We start from the raw sequence: 19,798 nt of genomic DNA, 5'->3' as shown, positions 1-19,798 counted from the left end.
CATTCGGGTTGTTTCCAGTGCTTTGCTGCCACAAACCATCCTGTAAATAATAGCAGCCAGGATTTACTGAGCATTCATTATGTGTCAACTTTAAATCCTTTAACATTCTTTCCATGTATTATATCATTTAATTCCCATGATAATCCTCGGATGTAAAAATGCAGGGAGGTGGGTAACTGCCCCAAACCACACGTATGTCTTTACCCACAGGTGGGAGTATATTCGTAAGATAAATTTCTAGACAAAGAGTTGCTGCTACCCAAAGGTATGCACATTTTAAAGTTTTATAAATATTGCCAAAGTGGCCCCATAGGGTCTGTGCGCAACTGCAGGGCCACCAGCCATTGTGTGGAAGAGGGCCTATTTCCTTCCACTGCTGCTGTTGTGAAACCTTTTGATATTTGTGGATTTGAAAGCTAAAAAGTGGTATTTTACTGTGTCTCTAATTTGCTTCTTTTTTCAGATTTCATTTATTTACTAGAGAGAGAGAGAGAGAGTGCATGTGGGGGGACACACTCTCACACAGGAGCATGAGTGGGGGGAGGGGCAGAGGGACCAGCAGACTCTCCCTGAGCAGGGAGCCTGACTCTCAGATTCCAGGACCCTGAGATCAGTATCTGAGCCAAAGGCAGATGCTTAACCACGTAACCTTAACAGACTGAGCAAGCCAAGTGCCCCTCCCCCACTTTTTTTCTTTAATGAGGTCGAACATCTTTTCAAATGTTTCAAGGCCACTTGTTTACTGATGGCATTTTAAAAACTTGACAAAATGATTTCACAGTTTATCTAGAGAATATGGGCAAGGTAGCCTGGGTTCCTTAAAATTTCCATTTTGCTTCTATATTTTTCTGAATAGGTAATACAGTCACAAGATTAAAAATTTGATAGGAATAAAGGGTATAGAGTAGACATCCCCCCTTTCCAAGTCTCTCTTTAGCTGCCCAGTCCCTAACCCCAAACGCAATCTAAGTTCCATTTCTTGCCTGCTCCGTGGGCATAACCTGGGCCACGCTGTTGTTGAAACACCCTGAGCTGTTTCATGTGTGAAAGATTAAGTTCAAACAGCCCATTCTAACCCCACCAGTGTCCTCTTAACTCCACACAGCACCCGACCTTCAACCTTACCAAGACTCCTCTCTCTAGAGGCGCCACCTGCCCCTTGCTTTCCCATCCAGGCGAGATTCTCAGCCCCTCCAGAGGCTTCACTTCATTGCTCTGCTGTCCTCTAGCTGCCCAGGCCTGGACATTCTTACTTTGTGTTTCATAGCATCTAGCTAAGAGTTGCTCACCCACAGGATTGCTTGAATTTTAAAATCTTAACAGAGGAACCACATAACTTATTGCCCAAACTGGAAGGCTTTTGAGAATGAAAGGGGGCAGTACTCACAATGAAGCCAAGACAAGTGGGCAGATGGTGACTGTCTAAGGCAAATTGGGGTGCAAGTTCAACCCCAGTCTTAAGGACAATCACATTTAATTTCAGGACAGAGATGAATGTGCTGAGTCCAATAAATAAATACATTGCTGCCTTTGTCCACTGCCCAAGCTTCTCCTGTAAGTGGAAAATTTTTTTAATAGCGCATTTCTCCAACGCTATTTTCTTTAAAAATCTATCCTTTGGAATCCCAGTTTCAGCCTCTAAACTGAAGCATATAAGAAACGTTAGTTTATTTTCTAACAGTTTCCATCTGTATTTTGGGCCCCCATTTAAAAAAAGATGCTGTCTTTTCAAATTCCTGTCAGTTCAGTTTCCGTTTCGGGGTCAGAGCGGGTGGGTCGCTGGATTCTTAGGGACCTACAAAGGTCCCTCCCCTTGACATCATCTGTCCTTGTCTCGTGAGTCCTTTTTTGTTGGTACCTAGAAGTCCCTGTGGAGCACTGAGTCCCTCTCCATGTCTTTGTGCCACCTTGGATGAGGGGGAAGGGACAGCCTTGATCATCATAGCCATCTTCTCCTATACTTCAGTCTAGGTTTGGTCAGGAGTCTTTTCTGTTGCCCTGAGGGAAAATGCTCCTTTTAGCTCTGTTTTCTGCTTTCACATGGCCTCCCTGAGGCAAAGCATGGAATGGTCTGGCTGTTTGAATGGGGGAGAGGGAATTTGTAGTAAAGAAAATAGCAGGCTGGCCATTCATTCATTCATTCATTCAATAGCAGGCACTAGCTAATCATTCAGAACATTATTTTGCAAGGCATATATAAATGCCTTATATAAGGTGTGCTTCCTGTTTTAACTATTATGATTTGTAATTTTCTATATCTTTTAGGAAAACCTCCCTAACTCCACCCCCCAGGCTAGTTCAGCCATTTACCAGCTATGTAAAGTTGGGCAAGTTATTTTATCCTCTCAGAGCTTTAATTTCCTTATCTATAAATGTGGATAACAGTAGTTCATATTAATTAAGTGCTTGGCACTTACCAGGCACTATTCCAAATTATCTCATTTAATCCTAAGCAGAAACTCATGAGATACATACTATCATTCCCATTTTACAGATGAGGAAACCAAGTCTCAGGGTTAGAAGTAGGCTGCCCAAAGTCATGTGACCTCCTGCTCTTAACCACCGCTGGGCCCTTTCCTTCATAAATGATAATGATCACATAGGGTTGCTATAGGATTAACTGAGGTAATTTTGTAAAGCTCTTAGCCCAGATCCTAGCACATAGTAAAAGCTCCATAAATTCTAAGCTAATATCTTAACCATGATTTTTTGTCATATTTAAAATGTATATAAATTTATGAATATTGAACATATACGCCCTATTCAATTCCCCCATTCAGGAATATGTTACCTATTTTATGCTTCTTAGCAAAATTTTCTCATACATTCTTATATAAAATATGCATTTCTAGGCAAGTTTATTTCTAGATGTTTTAGGAGTTTTGTTCCTTTTGAAAATGAAATCTTTCCCCCCATTATATCTTTTTATGAGACAGTGTGTGTGTGTCTCCAGATTCTTGTTAATGAATCACCATCCAGAAGCCTCCAGAGGAGTGGCTTTCCCTCTCATTTTAGGCTGACAACATGAAGATCACTTGACCCACATGGGGACACACAGTCCAATAGGGAATGAGGCACAGGGTGAGGAATGGCTTTCCAGGGTGGCTCAGGTTGGTTTCCACGGTGGCTCAGATCACTGTCCCCAGGCTCAGGAAGTACAGCCTGAGGGAAGGGAGAAGGGGGTTCCCACTCACTGTCCCTCTTGGAGCCTCAGGGATGGATTCCCAAGCACCTGCAGTCCCCTTTGTGGCCTCAGTGATTCGTAATTGAGTTTGTCAAATGATGGCTCCAGTGGCAGCTTTGTCAAGGGCCAAGCTTACCACCTGGGGAGTGTGGCTTGCTTAAAAAAGGGGATGGCGGGGCGCCTGGGTGACTTAGTCAGTTAAGCATCTGCCTTCGGCTCAGGTCATGATCCCAGGATCCTGGGATCGAGCCCCGCATTGGGCTCCCTGCTCTGCGGGAAGCCTGCTTCTCCCTCTTCCACTCCCCCTGCTTGTGTTCCCTTCTCTCTCTGTGTCTCTCTCTGTCAAATAAATAAAATCTTTATATATATATAAGGGATGGCTCATTTTTGTTTGAGAAATATGTCATCCGTGGAGTCCTTAACATTCTCTTTTGCCAGCCTCCACCCAGGGCCTTCAGAGGGCAGCAGAGAGCAGATCCAGAGGAGAGAAAAGGTCCTGGTGCCGTGCTGCAGAGGGATTTTGGTTCCTAGAGAAGTAACAATGACGGCTCCATTCCTGCAAACTGCCAGGAATACCACTCCCCACCTCCTCAGAATAGGCATGGCGTGAACTTCCTGGGAGTATAATAATTATAGTATTACTACTTGATACTAATTATTTTCAGCATGCCAGACATTGATCTAAGATTTTATATACAGGGATTCAGTCAGTTCTCATAACAACCACTGAGGTGAAGGTATGATTAATATTTCCATTTTTCAGTTGAGGAAGTTGAAGAAAAAAATAGATAGGTGACTTGCTCAACATCCCATAGTTTGTGGAGCCAGGATTCGAACCAACCATTTATAAGCCTGTATTATGTGTCAGGGATACCTCAGTAAGCAAGACAAAGTCCCTGCCATATCAGAGGAAGAGAAAGTAACGAATGAACAAATACATAATGTGGTTTTGGATAGAAATATAGACCAATAAGGCAGAGTTAAAGACTAGAGAGGGGCATTTTAGATAGGCTGGTCAGGGAGGACTTTCTTAGGTATATGGCATTTGACCAGAAAGCTGAGTACATGAGAGAGCTGAAGGTTGGGGAGGCAGTAAGTACGAAGGTCCTGAGGTGGGAATGAGCTTGGGATGTTGGAGGGATGATAGGACGTGCAGTGTGGTTGGTGCAGAGTGAGCCAAGGTCTATGCTATTGCTGGCCACAGGCCACAGCAGTGATTAGGGGCAGATGGAGATGGAGGAGGGAGAGAACCCATCCTCTGCAAAACCCAAGCCTGGCCTCCTCAGGTTTCTCAGCTTCCCTTTAAGATATCTCTCAGCTTTTCTTGCCTTCCTGTACAGTCTTGACATGCCACAGTATGTTCCCTCCTCAACCCTGGGTACAGTTCAAAAGCAGCTAAAGTGGACAAGAATCTGGGGCAGCCAGTCTTGTACCACCCGCCAAAGCTTAGTACAAACAATCTGAGAGCCAAAAATCACACATACTGGCATGAGGCTTGCCTAGCTTGTGGAAAACCTCTTTCGGGCAAAAGTTCTAGGTAAGCCTGCTGGGGCCCCAAATGAATCCTTATTCCCACCAACACAGGGGTAGGAAGCTCATTTTTCCTTCGTGAGACTTCACCCCCTATGCCAGGACCCAATGTCAAACCTGCCTAAGCCCTGCCATCTATTAAACCCAGGTGGGGTTCAGGTGGCATTAGCCAGAAGTTGGAAGGAATGTGTCCCTTTGAAGTAACCACCCTTGTGTGCCAGGTCTCCAAAGGAGATGGAGGCCCAGATGTCAAAAACTGCAAAGTACTTAGAATCTTTACCCTTCCTCCCTTCTTGTAGCATCCTGGTGATAGAGATGAGCCCATGTGAAATACTCTTTTGGCCTAGGTTAGAAGCATTTTGGTTTCTAGAACCACAGGGAGCTGAGCAGTCTAATCCAGAATTCTTGACCTTGGCACTATTGACATTGTGGGCCAGCTGATTCTTTGTTATGGGGGTATCTTGTGCATTGTAAAATGTTAGCAGCATCTCTGGCCTCTACCCACTAGAGGCCAGTAGGACTCTCATCCCAGTGTTAACAGCCAGAAATGTGTCCAGTCATTGACAAATGTACCCTGGGGGGGGGCAATTCTGACTAAGAACCCACTGGGTCCAATCTTTTCCCTTGCTCCTAAGCCAATGCACTGGTCTCAGCCATTATCATTCTGGTGGTGTGGAAGGACTGAAAGCCGCCAAGATTTGTCCCAGTGCTTAATGCCAGCTGGGCAAACCAGTCTCCTTAGCAGTAAGTGAAGGAGGCCAGAGGTAAGGGAGAGGAGACAAATGGAATGGCCAGATCTTACTTCAACATTTTTCTTTTTTCTTTTTTTTTAATTTTTTTTTTTAGATTTTTAAAAATTTCTTTATTCGATAGAGATAGAGACAGCCAGCGAGAAAGGGAACACAAGCAGGGGGAGTGGGAGAGGAAGAAGCAGGCTCATAGCAGAGGAGCCTGACGTGGGGCTCGAACCCATAACGCCGGGATCACGCCCTGAGCTGAAGGCAGATGCTTAACTGCTGTGCCACCCAGGCGCCCCATACTTCAACATTTTTCACTCACAAAATGAAACCATGGAGAAGGGCAGGGGTAGAGCTGGCAATAGGTACCATTGGACTAGGTCTGTCTCTCTCCATTCTGTCTCTTAGTCACACACACACACACACACACACACACACACACACACACACACACACACTTCTACCACTCTCTATCTTGGTGCTGTTCTGCTGTTCTCTCCCCCTGAATACAGGCTTTCTCCAGAGACAAAAGAGAGCTCAGTACAGGAGGAAGAGTGTAGCAGTGGGGCTGATTTAGACCAAAATATCGGCAGGGCAGGAACAGGAGGTTGTGGGTATCAGTGAAGGAAGAGTGAAGTGATTCATCATGGGGTCCAGACCAGAATGGGGGTAAAGAAGCCATGCAGGGCTGGTGGAGGGGGAGAAGAGGAAGATATCTGGAGACCAGAGGTCTTCATCGGGTTGAAAAGCAGGAAAGAGGAGAGTCAGAGATTAGGAAGCTGTCCGCTAAGAGTCTCAGCCTTCCTCCCAGCTTCACAAATATTTGTTCTACTCCAGAGACATAGATGCGTAGAATCACAGGATGTTAAACTTGGAGGAAATTTAGAGACCGTTTAGTCCAATCAACTCTACGTAGGCTCTTTCATTAATTCATCAGCATTGGGATCTGAGGAGGATACTTCTTTACAATCTTTCCCTCTATGCTTGGAATCAAATGAGAAATGATAAGGTACAGAAGTCCCATAGGTAGAAGTCAAAATAACTTTGTAACAGGTAAAGCTGATTGGAGAATTTTGTTTAGAATGTACAACCACAATCAGGTTTCCTAATTTTTTCCCCCAGAATTAAGCTTGTCTACCCAACCCTGGAGGACTCCCTACCTGCCCTGGAAGTTTGCTGTGAAGAGAGGAGGAGAGGAGCACAGCTTGGACTTTCTCTGAAGCAGGCAGTTCTCAGACGGATCTGAGCCATGGCACGTGCCCATTTTATTCTCCCAAATGTGCCAATCGTCTGAGTCACTCATCCTCCTCTACGTGAAAGTGAGTGAGGAGGTGAGGAGGTAAGTGAAGAGTACTCTTTGAGACTTTGGGAAGGACAGAAGCTACTGCTTTACAGGGAAGGGTAAAGGGCTTAGAGGGAGAGGGATGAGTTTCCCCCAACAAGGTACCATTTAAGTGCAAACTCTACTTCAAGAAAACTGGAGTCCAGAGAGGTGAAGTGATTACCTTAAGACTGCACAGCTTTGGGGACAGAATGAGGTTCTTCAGACTTCTAATGCCATGACTTTCCATTTCACACTTGACATCCCAGCAGGTCAGCTTCATCCGGGGTCATCAGCCTAAGAGTCAGTAACAGGAATCTCCTACTCTCTCATTCAGGGGGTCTTCTTGCCCCTTCCCCCATTACCACTACTGTCTACGCCACCTCCTTCCACTCCTCATCACCTCCAGCTATGCCTCATCGCCTTCCTCCTTACCTCCACCACCTCCACTGATGCCTGTACGACGTCTGTGTGTGCCCAGCTACCATATCGGCACTGCTACCATTCCCCCTGCCACTTCTCCCTCTACCATTGCCACCGTCATTACCACTAGCCCTCTTTTGGTTGGCAGGCAGCCAGCACAGACCATTTGGGTGGAGAAACAGAGGTGAACTAGAAGGCTACTCACATGGCTCTGGTCCTGAGAAGTTTTCAGGGTCTTTAAGATCAAATATTTCTTCAGCTCCTGATGTCCCCTAATCCCTCCAAAAAGATCATCTTAGAGTGTTTTAAGAAGACTGTGATAGAGGGGCGCCTGGGTAGCTCAGTCGTTGAGCGTCTGCCTTCGGCTCAGGGCGTGATCCCGGCGTTCTGGGATTGAGCCCCACGTTGGGCTCCTCCGCTGGGAGCCTGCTTCTTCCTCTCCCACTCCCCTGCTGTGTTCCCTCTCTCGCTGGCTGTCTCTCTGTCACATAAATAAATAAAAAAATCTTTAAAAGAAAAAAAAGACGACTGTGATACAGATACATAAACATAAGTACATATGTTTATATAGACCCCCTTTTGAAAAAGATTCATTTATTTACTTTAGAGATAGCACATGAGCGAGGGGGGGTAAGGCAGAGGGGGAGGGAGAGGGACAAGCAGACTCCGAGCTGAGTGCAGAGCCCCAGATGGGGCTCAATCCCAGGACCCTGAGATCACACCCTGAGCCGAAATCAAGAGTCGGATGCTCAACTGGCTGAGCCACCCAGGAGCCCCTATATAAACTCTTTGACCACAAATACAAACTGCCACAATTTCTAAGCCATGGCCTAATCTGACAGCTGCAGATTTAGGCACCTGCAGTGTGATAAGATTCATTACTAGCATCTCAGCGGTCCTCAAAGCTCTAACGACCTAAGGGTTTAAGATATTCAAGTAAGCTGTAATTTGGGGTGCCAGGCAGCTGGGGTCCTCCAGTACACAATACCAAACCCAGGCCTCTGCAGGCTCCTGGAAGTGCTGCCACCCGTCTGTAAAATGCGTGACCCTGGGGTGGGGGGTGGTGCTGGATCACCTGTAAGGTCTCTTCCTGCTCTAACATCCCTCCAAGACAGAATCCAAAAAGGACTTAGGATAGAAATCATGTAGGGAGATAAACAAGCATTTAAAAACCAAGGCTGAAACACAGCACTGCCATAAAAAGACAACTAAGTGAAAATCCAAGAAGAAATTCAGAGCAAAGCAGCCTGCCTATAATTATGGCCAGCTCTGTTCAGACCCTGCTCTACCCTGGTATGTCAGCCGAGCAGACATCAGTCCCTTGCCCTGCAGGAGTGTCCCTTCCCCCACCCTGGTCACATGGCTGGCCTCCCCTGAGCCCCACAAGTCAATCTCCAATGCCCCAAATACTGTTCAGCCTGGAAATCGCAGAGCGTCCTTCTTGCCACCTAACAGCACCAGAGCAAGTGACTCTGTCCTTCCTGAGATTGGATCCTGGTTTCCAGTGCTAAGAGCGTGAAGGTAAGTTTGCAGCTTGGAGTTTCAGAGATAGTAGACAAAACTATACAGATAAGGAAAAATGTGCTTGACAATGTAAACACAGTATTTGAGAGTGAGCTTCATGCACACTGAGAAGGAGAATACCATGAAAGCTGAATAAATCCTCCAAACGAGCATTGGATATTTGCCTTTTCTTTTAAAAAATTATACTGTTATTGTCACCCTGGTGTCTTGAGTTCACTGGTTTGGGGCATAAAACCTCACACCAAATTAACCGAAATGGCAAGAAATGCACTCTCTCTGACACCCTGGCAAGTTAGTTCATTTTTGTTCTCATCTGATGGAACTGAGAATCTTTTTCTCCTAGGAAATGCAAATTTCTGTTGCCTTTGACAAATTCACAAGACTGGCTGAAATTTTTATGGGAAGTAAGCAAGAACCCTGAGACTTGCTTCTTTCCCCGAAAAACTATGGGAAAATAGATTCCATCTGTTGATATACATCTCAGGATAGAAACGAAATAATGGCTAGCCTCCTTTCATTACACATTTCTGTTGTTAGGTTTGGATACTGCACCGCACCTGGTTTTGTTACTGGTGGTTTGCTAGGGGATGTTTTGTTTGCTTGTTTTCTCTTCCTCTTCTGGGGCATGCATGGGCCCAGAGACAATGAATAAGCTCTCGGTTGGGAGGGTGGCCTTTCTGTAGTTTCTAAGCTTAGTCTTTAAAGCCCAGCAGGACCCTTTGTCATTTCTGTCAGATCAGCTCACAAAACCATCCCAGATGAGCTCTCCAGGAGGTCCTTTTTTGAAATACTTTGAGCTCTCAGAGGAGTTCACTGGATTCAACTTTGAGCTGGTCCCTGGTCTTAGGTATAATGTCAGATGGCTTAAAAGATGGGATGGGAAGAAAGGCTCCCAAAAGCCTGACCAATGCATGTGACACAATGCAATCTTTTTTCTAGTTCGTTTTCCCCCTGGACATATGGATGTCCAGTCTTAAGGATTTATTACCATATTTTGCCCTTCTTCCCTAGTAAACTATTTTGTTCTGTTTGTTTGCATTGTCTAGAGCAAGAATCTGGAACAAAGTGGGTTTGTTGGACTGACCTGATGTGCCTCTGGGGGCTTAGGGAGGGGGCAGTGTTAAATGGCCCACGATTCAATCACCAGGGTTTTGATAGTCAAAATGCGCTGTATGTACATCAGGTTGGCTGTATCAGCCCCTCCTTGCTGCAGTGGACATGAAGGCGGCTTGGGTAGGGACCCTGTGTGTCTGTTCCCTGGTGTGGCACTCTGGTGCTTAGCCTTACAGGCTTAGGGCATTGATTTTGTCAGTAAGGTTTGTACACTCAGGGATCCACAATGGGATTCCAGGCTGGTGGCAGGGCAGTAAAGTGGAATGGGTCCCTTAAGTGACTCAGGACAGAAAAGAATTTGGTCTGATCCCTCATGGTAGAGCCATACTCACCCCCAGGGTCTAAAGATGGGAGAATAATGATAAGGGAATGAAGCCGTGGAAGGGCTGGTGTAGGAAAAACTGCTGTTACAAGTTCTTTCATTTGCAGCATGCCCGGGGCTGGTGTGTGGCTAACAAATTCCTCTGGCAACATATTGTGGTGGATGGCTGTACCTGTTAATATTCTTGGATGCAAATAACTCAAATCAACTAAAGCTAGCTAAAGAGAAAAGAGGAGTTCATTATAAGGCTATTGGGAGGTCTTGGAGATGGGAATTCAGCTAGACCTCAGGAAGGGCCTAGAACTCAGAAGTCGATGGCTTCTTCCAGACTTCTCTGTCTCTTATGTCTTCACTTCTTTCTTTCCTCTTCTACCCTCCTATCTCCCTTCATTTTCTTGCTCCCTTTCTCTTTTCCCTGCCTTCCTTTCTTCCTTGGGTTGGGGAATCAGAGAGAATCCAATTTCAATCTTAGCTCTGCCTGTGACACAGGAAAAATGTTTTAATCCTCTGAATCTTCATTTACTCATCTATAAAATGGGGGTGAAAATTATGCACCTCACTGAATTTTAATCAGGATTAATTGAGATTATGAAAGCAAGATATCTGACAGTTAATGTACATTATACAGAATGGTGGAGATAGAAATTCTGTTTCAAGAGGTAGGTCATTTTTGCAAATTTTTGTCATCAGCCGTGCAGCTGCTGATTAGTTAATCTAACCACTTTGCATATGGTAGCGCTCTTCTTGAGTTGTTTCAAATGAATGGTTTCCGTTGAAGATGCTCTGGGGCAGCCTGGGTTTTTTTCCTACTTCTGCATCCTTCTGGAAGGGAGCTTCTCCCAAGTTGTGAGGAGGTAGGACCCAGCACAGAGGAGTGGGGAAGGAATGGTCTAAACGAGTGTAGAACTGGGAGGTATGCATCTACCTGAATATGAACTACATTACATCTCTGTGCTTCTATAGTTCCGTAAAGTTTTCATTTGTTTGCCTCTGTTTGTCATTTTGCATTCACTTGTGTTTGGTTTCCAATCCGAAAATCCATAGTATTTCAAATATGAAAGAATATGTTTTTAAAACATGCTGGAAAATTCTATTTCATTTGTATTAGTCAGGCCCATTCAGAATTAAATGACTCAGGGAGTTACAGTGTTACCAGTACTCTGTTTCTCTACTTTTCTTGGATGCTTCCCTCCCTGTGGCAAGCAACATAGTAGCATCCAAGCTTATCAGCTTCACCAGCCAGAGCCAGAGCAGGCAGGTTTTGGATGGATCAAGTGGAGAAGTCTTAGGAAAAATTCGGATTGGCCCAGCTTTGGGCGTGGGATCAGCACCGAACCATTCTCTGTGATGGGGAAATGAGGAGTGTTTGATTGGCCAGGCTGGGTCACATGGCCTTTGCTGGTTGTGGCTGGGGAGAGATGGTTTCTGGAGGTGGTTCTATATGGGAAAAGAGGATCTGTTATTCAGCTTTTCTTTCCTCATGTTATGAGGGTCGAGGAAGATATCAACTTCCAAAAAATCGCCAACCAATTGGAGCTACTAGTGTGTCCTTGCTAAGCTTAGCAGTTCACAATGCCCGGTTTGAACGCAAAGATGTGATATTGTTATGTATGTGAAACTCATGTGAATTAAACTCCGTGTATGGTGATTCAGTTTAACAGAAAATAGAAATTGAAGTTATTTCCTTAAAACAGCGGTTTTCAATGTGTGGTCCCTGGATCAGCAGCTTCAGGAACAAGTGAAATCTTGTTGGAAATGCAAACTCTCAGTCTACACCTCAGATCCACAGAATCGGTAACTCTGGAGTGGAGCCCAGAAATTTAGGTTTTAACCAGCCCTCCAGATGATTCTGACACAGGCTTACGTCTGAGAAGTCCTGTGAACCATTTTCTTAAAGGTTCTTTGTTTTGCAGTTTTCCTGAATATGTAAACATGATTCACTTTGAATGAACGAATTTGAAATTAACCATGGATTTTCAGGGGGATACAATTATCACATGAAGTGGGAGTATACGTGTCATAGTAAATTATTTGCCTTAAAATGTTTAAAATAAAAATAATGTATAACCGTAATTAAAAATCGAGTAACACATGTAAGAGCTTATAATAAAAAACAAGAAAACTCCATTCCAGCTTTCTAAACTCTCCACTGTTCCATCTCCTAAAGATGATCACCTGGAATTCTTTTAGCTTTTTCTGTTGGCTACCTACAGCCCTCTAATAATATATACATATTATTTTTATATATGTATCTCCTGCTATTTAACAGAGTTGGATATTAGCCACCTACAGTAAGTAATTATCTTATACCACACCCATCTCTTCTTCATTCTCCCAATGTAGATATATCATCATTGTTTTTATTAATTCAAAAATCAGTGTTTATACTCTTATGACCGTGTACCATAATCATTTTATTTCTTGTAACTTCAATTTTTTCCTAGTATTTCTAATTGCCTTTCTTTGCATTTTCTGTCTTTGTCACTGTCTTGAATTGTTCCACATTCTCAAGAAGTGTATCAGATCTCTGGCATTTCATCTTTTCCTTGGGTGGCTCCTTCTGAAATGTCATTTTTAGCTCTACTGAGAAGGGGGTAGGGCTGCGGCGCAGCTGCCAGCTAGGAACCTCCCTTCGTTATTCTTCAGCTTGGAGCCCTCTCCTGGATCCCATTGTCTTCCCCTTCTTGGCTCATTGTGGTAACAGACTTAAATAACTTTGTAGGAAGCTATAAGTGAGAAGTAAAATGGTTTCTTGCATGGCTGAAGATATCTTCTACCCTCTCTCTTGCCTGGTCGTTTGGCTGAGTGGAGAATGCTAGGTTGGAAATCATTCTCCCTCAGAATTTTGGATGAAGTGCTCCATCATCTTCTGTTATCCAAGTTGCTGTTGAGAAATCAGGTAGTCTGATTTTTATTCATTTGTAGGTGACCTGTTCCTGTTTCTTTCACTCTAGAAGTTTTTAGGATTTCTTTTCTTCTTCACATTTATTTAGTGTTCTAAAATTTCACAATGACATATCAAAGTGTGAGGATTTTTCCCACCAGTCATTCTTTGTGCAGGGTACTCGGCCCATTTTATTTGAGACTGTTATGTCATAGTGGTGTCATAAGAGTTCTCTTATTTCTTAAAAAAAAAAACTCATTTAAAATTTTGTAATAATAAAATATTTCAAATTTGTAAATGTCTATCACTGTCCAGAATTAACAGATATTAACATTTTATCATATTTGCTTCATTTCCATCTCTATCTGTCCAAAATATCAAAGCTACAGCTAAAACATCAGCATTAAACTTTATCTTTCCCCAGAAGTAACCTGAAGTCAGTGTGTCTCACTCCTCTGGGTGATTTTCTGCTATTGCAGAAAACAATAAAATTTAAAACAATGTTTTAAAGTTTTATATAAATAATATCATTTTGTTTATGTATCTTTACAACTTGCTTTTTTTACTTCTTACGTTTTTGAGATTTGTACATGTCATACACAGAAATCTAGTTCATTCGTTTGAACTCCCCATAGTATTCCATTATGTATCAGTTAGGAAGGTCTTTGTTTTTACATTTTTATTATTATTGCTTTTTAAGTAGGCTCCACGCCCAGTGTGGAGCTCAACACAGGGCTTGAATTCATGACCCCAAGATCAAGACCTGAGTTGAGATCAAGAGTTGATTGCTTAACTGACTGAGCCACCCAGGCACCCCTGGGCAGGTCTTTAGCTAAAAGTAACATAAACCTTGGCTAGCAATTTAAATATGAAAAGTAGATTTCTTTTCATATAACAGGAAGCCCAGAGATAAGCAGTCTGGAGCTCAGTGACATTATCAGGAACCAAGATTTGTTCTAGCTTTCTGCTTTGTCCTCAGCCCGAGCCTTTGCTCTTCAGACCTGTCACATCATTGTTGCAAGAGGCCTGCTTCATCTAGAAGTCTCATGTCCAAGGTCTGTGCAGAAAAATGGGAGGGTAATTGGCCAAATGTGCATTCCAGAGGGGTCTGTCACTTTTTATTAGGGAAATAAAAGCTTCCCTGGAAGTCCTACCCAATGGACTTTCATTTAAATCTCACTGGCTTGATAGGGTTACATGACTAGTCCTAAGATTGGTTACTGGTCAAAGGCCATACGATTACCATAAATAATTTAGACAGATCACAATTCATGCTTGGAGTTGGGGAAGGTGTTTACAGCAATGAAGGACCCTGTGTTTCTACCTGAACAGAATAGGCAAGACAAGGAGGGAATGGGTGTTGGAAAGTGTAGCAGACACTGTTACATGACCACTCAGTGCCCATTCCCCTTGTTTTCCTTACTAACAGAATCCAGTCTTATTTGCCCAGTAAATATGTTCCTAGAGTCTTTTGTCCTATGACCCAGGTATGGTTTTGAGTAACAGAAAAGTTAACTATAGTATTTAAACAAGTGGTTTAACTGTTCTCCATAATGGGGAAACCCAAGTGTGGGCTGTCCAGTGCTGTAGAATGACTCAGTGAAGACATTAAGGATTCAGGATCCTTCCTCCCCTCGTATCGACAGTTAGCATGTGGCCTCCATTTCCATGATGGCAAGATGGCTGCTGCACTTCTGGGCATCATGTCTATGCTCCAGATACAGAGATGAAATAGTTTCCCAGATAAAATCCAGTCTGCCCAGTTAAATTTGAATTTCGTATAAACAATGAGTAATCATTTTGGTATAAGTATGTCCCAAATGTTGGATGGGTCATAGTTACACTAAAAAGTATTAATTGGGTATATAAAACTCAGATTTAACAGGGGGAAACTCTATTTTTATTTGCTAAATCTGGCAACCTTATCCAGGAAGGAAGAAGGAACAATGGAGTAACTTTCTTCCTCAGAGGCTTCATCCAGGAAAGGAATCTTTTCCTAGATTCTTTCTCCTATATCTCTTTAGAGATTGCTGAAGGGCATTTGGGGAAGTGATTATTTTTAGTCAGCCTCATTGCTGCCCTGAATAAAATCAGAACAGGAAGGGGAATGGACATCAGGCAGGTAGCTAGCAGTGTCCTCTCCAAGTGTCTTACAACCCTCCTCCCCCTGACAAATCCTCATCTCTCCCAATAGTTACATCCAATGCAGAAATTAAAAATATTTAATAACCCATATGGCATTGACACTGACCAATCGGAATGGACACCTGAACACCAGCCACAAACAACAACATACACATAATACTTGCACATTGGTGGAATACCAGCCCTGCTTATATCACAGTTTTTGGTTAAGTTAATATTCATTTTTATGTATTATGACTATGTAAATATTGGTCACATTTGAGTTACATAATGTTCAATGATCACTTTTCCTTTCCATGACTCTTTATTCTTGAAAGAATCTTGGTATCCTCTCAAAACAGTGAAACACATCCAGATAATTGGTCAGTTTCAGGTTTTCTTGGAGAACCCGTGCAGAGCCTGATCTAAGATGCACCCACTGCTCTCTGGACTGCTACACAGCTTCTTCCCAGGGCCTCCTGTAACAATCTTCTGTGGTGAATCCCATTTTCTAGATGCTATATTCCTTTCTTGGATGTACTTCTATCTTGCTGGAGCTCTTCCTTCAACTACTTCCTGAAAAAAGTGCATAAATGGTAAATTTTTAAGACATTTCTTGTCCCCAAAATGCCCTTTTTCTACCCTCACATTTGATATTTTGGTTTGGACTGTAAATCTTGGTTGGAAATAAATTTTTCTCACTTTTGGAGGCATAACTCCACTGTCTTATAGCTTCCCTTGTGTCCAATGCCAGTTCTCACATCTGATTCTTTGGAGGTGACTGATTTTCTTCTTCTAGAAAGTTTTTAGAGTCTTCTCTTTATATGTGGTATTCTAACACTTCGTAATGATGTCACTTGGAGTGGATTTTATTTTAAATTCATTTTCGTGAGCTCTCAGCAAGTTCTTTCCACCAGGAAATTCAAATCCTGGTTTGGGAAATATTCTCAGGTCCTAAATAATTTCCCCTCCATTATTTTTTCTGATCTCTCTTTGAGAACTTCTGTTGCTTTGATGTTAGACCCCTGGATTGGTCCTCTGATTTCCTTGTTTTTTTCCTACTGTTTAAAGAAATTATTTGTATTTGTGCTTTATTATCTCACGTATTTTTTCAACTTTATGTTCCAACTCTTTTACTGAAATTTTTCTTCTAATATGTCTTTAATTTTCAAAAGTTCTTTCTTATTCTTTAAAAGTTCCAGGTTTATAGCATTCTAGTTTTCTTTTTGTCATGGATACAAGGTCTTTTCTAGTCTACTCGAAGATGTGAATTACCTGCTTTTTAAATCGTTCTCTGGCTGCCTATATTGCTCCTGTTCCCTTGAACTTCCTCTCTTCTTGTTTGTTTTGGTCTCTTTCTGGTGATTCTTGGCTGGCCATCATTTTGGAGTGGAGCTGTCAAACAACTTTTTGACAGTCTGGACTTATGGAATGATAGACTCATGCTGGGAATTGGGTGGAGCCCTCACCATTTGTTAGAGGTCCCCAAAATGTCAGTATCTGTAAGTCCTCCAGTTTCCCACCTGGAGTGTGTAACCTTCATTAGTGTTCTAGGAATCAAGTAGGCAGAGGGCTGAGTGGCTTACTGCCTTCGCTTAAATCCTCTCCCCACCCTTCATTGAAATGACTCCTTCTTGCCCTTAGTTATCCAGAGGTCTTCTGGTTTAACCCCTCCATATTCTAGAGGGGGGCTCATTCTAAGAGCCTGGAGCCTGAGAGAGAGATATCTGAGGGTTTAATTGACCCCTTATGAATATTTTCTTTTCTTTTTTTTTTTTCTCAAAGATTTTATTTATTTATTCGACAGAGAGACAGCCAGAGACAGCCATCAAGAGAGGGAACACAAGCAGGGGGAGTGGGAGAGGAAGAAGCAGGCTCCTAGCAGAGGAGCCTGATGTGGGGCTCGATCCCACAACGCCGGGATCATGCCCTGAGCCGAAGGCAGACGCTTAACGACTGCTCCACCCAGGCGCCCCACCCCTTATGAAGATTTTCAACCAACTTTCCTGCTTTTAGTTCTACCCTGTGTTCTGGTCTTTAGATGCATCTACTGCCTCCAATTTCCTTTTTTTTCTACTTTTGAAGAGCATTTTGTATCAGAGACTATCTAATCCTTGAAGGTTCAGATAAAACATTTTTTAAAAACTGTCTGCTCCTGGTGTTTATTTTTCTTTTCACTATAGGAAAAAATTCAGACAAAACAAAAATAGGAAAAAAATGATGATCCTTTTGTACCTATAATCCAGCTTCAATAATTATCCATGGTATATGGGAAAGGCTGTTTGTAATGATTTTCCCAGAAACATTTTAGTTAATGGTTATTGGTTAATTGAGGTTTTCTAATTCTTTTAAAGTCAACTTTGATCACTTCTGTTATTTTCTAATAAAATATCCATTTATCAGCCTCATGGCTAAGAGCTTTAATTCCAGAACCAGATTGCCTGGGTTTGAATCTCTGTTCCTTCATTTGGGCAGTCAGTTAAGCTCTTGTGCCTCAGTTTCCTCATCTGTAAAATGGAAATAATAATGTTACTTATCTCATAAGGTTGTTGAGAAGACGTAATTAAGTCATTCATGCAGAGCATTTAAAATAGTTCCTGGCACATTGAAATGGTAATTATTATTATTATTATTATTATTATTATTATTATCAAAGTTAAAATGTATTGGCATGAAGTTTTCATGGCATTCTTTTTTAATTTTTAAATTCTTCACTATATTTTTAGTTATGTCTCTTTTTCATTCCTAATATTGTTTATTCATGAATATTCTTTTTTCTTCTTGGTTAGTTTTGCATAGTTTGCCCATTTTAATAATCTTTCAAATAATTTTCTTTGGATTTATTAACCATCTATTCTTGTTTCTATTTCATTATTTTTTGGTTTTCTACTTTTTATTTACATTTTTCTACTTTCTTTGGGTTTTCTCTTGTTTTTTTCCCCTAGGTTCTTTAGTTGAATGCTTATCACATTTATTTTCCTTCTTTCCTCCCTCCTCTACTTCCTTCCCTGTTTCCTCTAAATTTGTTGCATCCCATAAGTTTCAACATTTAGTGGGTGTAATTGTTGAGTTCTAAATATTTAATAATTTCCATTGTGGTTTCCTATTAAATCCATGAGTAGAAATTACTTTTAGTTTCTAAAGTTATATATATGTGTGTGTGTATTACATATATATATGTAAGAATATCTTACATCTTACACACACACACACACACACACACATATTCTTGCTGTAGAAGTATGATACAGATTCTTTGAAATTTACTAAGGCTTTCCTGTGACCTAGATATGTGCTTTCTATAAATGTTCTATTTGTACTTGAAAAAGAGATCTGTTCTCTATTTGTTAGAGTTCTATTTGAGCTTCTTCAATTTGTTTTATACTCTTTTGCCTTAGTTTTTTCATCTGCTTTAGGGTCTCCTACTATGGATGTGGACCTGGCCATTTCTCCTTGAATCCTACCTTTTTGTGTTGTGTGTATTTTGAGGCTGTGTTCATCTTTTATAGTTATGAAGGTGGAAGAAGAGAAGGCTGGGGTAGGGAAGCTGGACCCTGCTAACTACAGGAGGAGATGTCAGGATCAGGAAGGTAAGGTCATTTTGAGAACTTGATGCAAATCCTAGGAGTGTCTGCCAATTTCTTAAATATCCTTATAACATACCTCCAGCGGGGAAATCTAGAGAGATGGTCCCTTTCCTTCATCCACTCATGGTGTCTTCTCTGGATCCAGTGGGACCAGGCTTCACAGTATCTTAAAGAGACCACATAATTGGGCCAAAGACAGGAAACTAGTGCTTTGTTTCTATGAATTAGGGCATAGCATCCCCAACACAAAATTCAACTTACCTAATTTTACAAGATCTGCAAACCATACAAGATGCCACCATTATATAGATTCTAAAAATGGCAGCTCAGTTAAAAGTAGTGCAAGAGGATATTGAATGGGGTATCTCTTGCTCCAAAATCGCTGACGCAGAGGACCTAAATTCCTGCACTCTACAGAGAAGCAACCACAGGACTTATGAAGAGGCAACCAGACAGGCTACTGTCCTGCCACTGCCCCAGCCCCACTTGGAGGAAACACTAATCTCACTGCCCAGCTGGATGCTTGCTGAGCTGCAGAATGTGTAGAGCCATTTTGGGGCTGTCAATGGAGAAGAATGCAGTTGAGGAGTTTCTAGGAGAACTTGGCATTGTCCTGAGTCAAACTGCAAGATGTTCACAGTGAGTGGAGAGGTCCCGCAGAACAAAGGAGGAGGATTGGGAGAGGGCTAGCCATTCTCCACAGTTCACTAGCTACTCAGCCATACTCTGATGATTATGATGGGAGCCAGGAAGAAAAGGGACAAGTTAGATCCAGGGCAGAAAGTAAAATATTTTCCTGATACCTATATTCCCTGATTTCTTTAATAAGCATATTCTTCATGTGTATAGCCCTTACAATTTTCTAATGATGTTCCCATATACCATCCCATTCTATCTTCTCAAAAACCTTGCCCAGACAGTAGAGAAGGGATTTTATTCCCACATTATTGGTGAGGACACTGAGTCCTTGAGAGGCAGATGTTCATGGCCATAGAGCAAGTGAAGAACAAGCCAGGGAGCATCCGGGGTGGGTGACTCTTGGCAGAGGC

The 19,798-nt window shown here is 42.3% G+C and overlaps 1 protein-coding gene across 1 annotated transcript in view; it reads left to right on the top strand.

Annotated features, from left to right (window-relative positions):
• SLC4A5 (solute carrier family 4 member 5) overlaps window positions 1–19,798 on the top strand; it is a 124,934-nt gene that overhangs the window by 19,853 nt on the left and 85,283 nt on the right. Inside the window, exons 6-8 of the mRNA XM_034659387.1 lie at window positions 6,574–6,790; window positions 8,651–8,716; window positions 18,672–18,752. Coding sequence (XP_034515278.1) covers window positions 18,674–18,752 — 79 coding nt within the window. The 5' untranslated portion in view covers window positions 6,574–6,790; window positions 8,651–8,716; window positions 18,672–18,673. The remainder of the gene's footprint in view (window positions 1–6,573; window positions 6,791–8,650; window positions 8,717–18,671; window positions 18,753–19,798) is intronic.

The sequence above is a fragment of the Ailuropoda melanoleuca genome, chromosome 4 (assembly GCF_002007445.2).
Source record: "Ailuropoda melanoleuca isolate Jingjing chromosome 4, ASM200744v2, whole genome shotgun sequence".
Lineage (NCBI taxonomy): Eukaryota > Metazoa > Chordata > Mammalia > Carnivora > Ursidae > Ailuropoda > Ailuropoda melanoleuca.
Note: the sequence above shows the minus strand (reverse complement) of the source record. Positions and strands in the feature narration are given on the sequence as shown.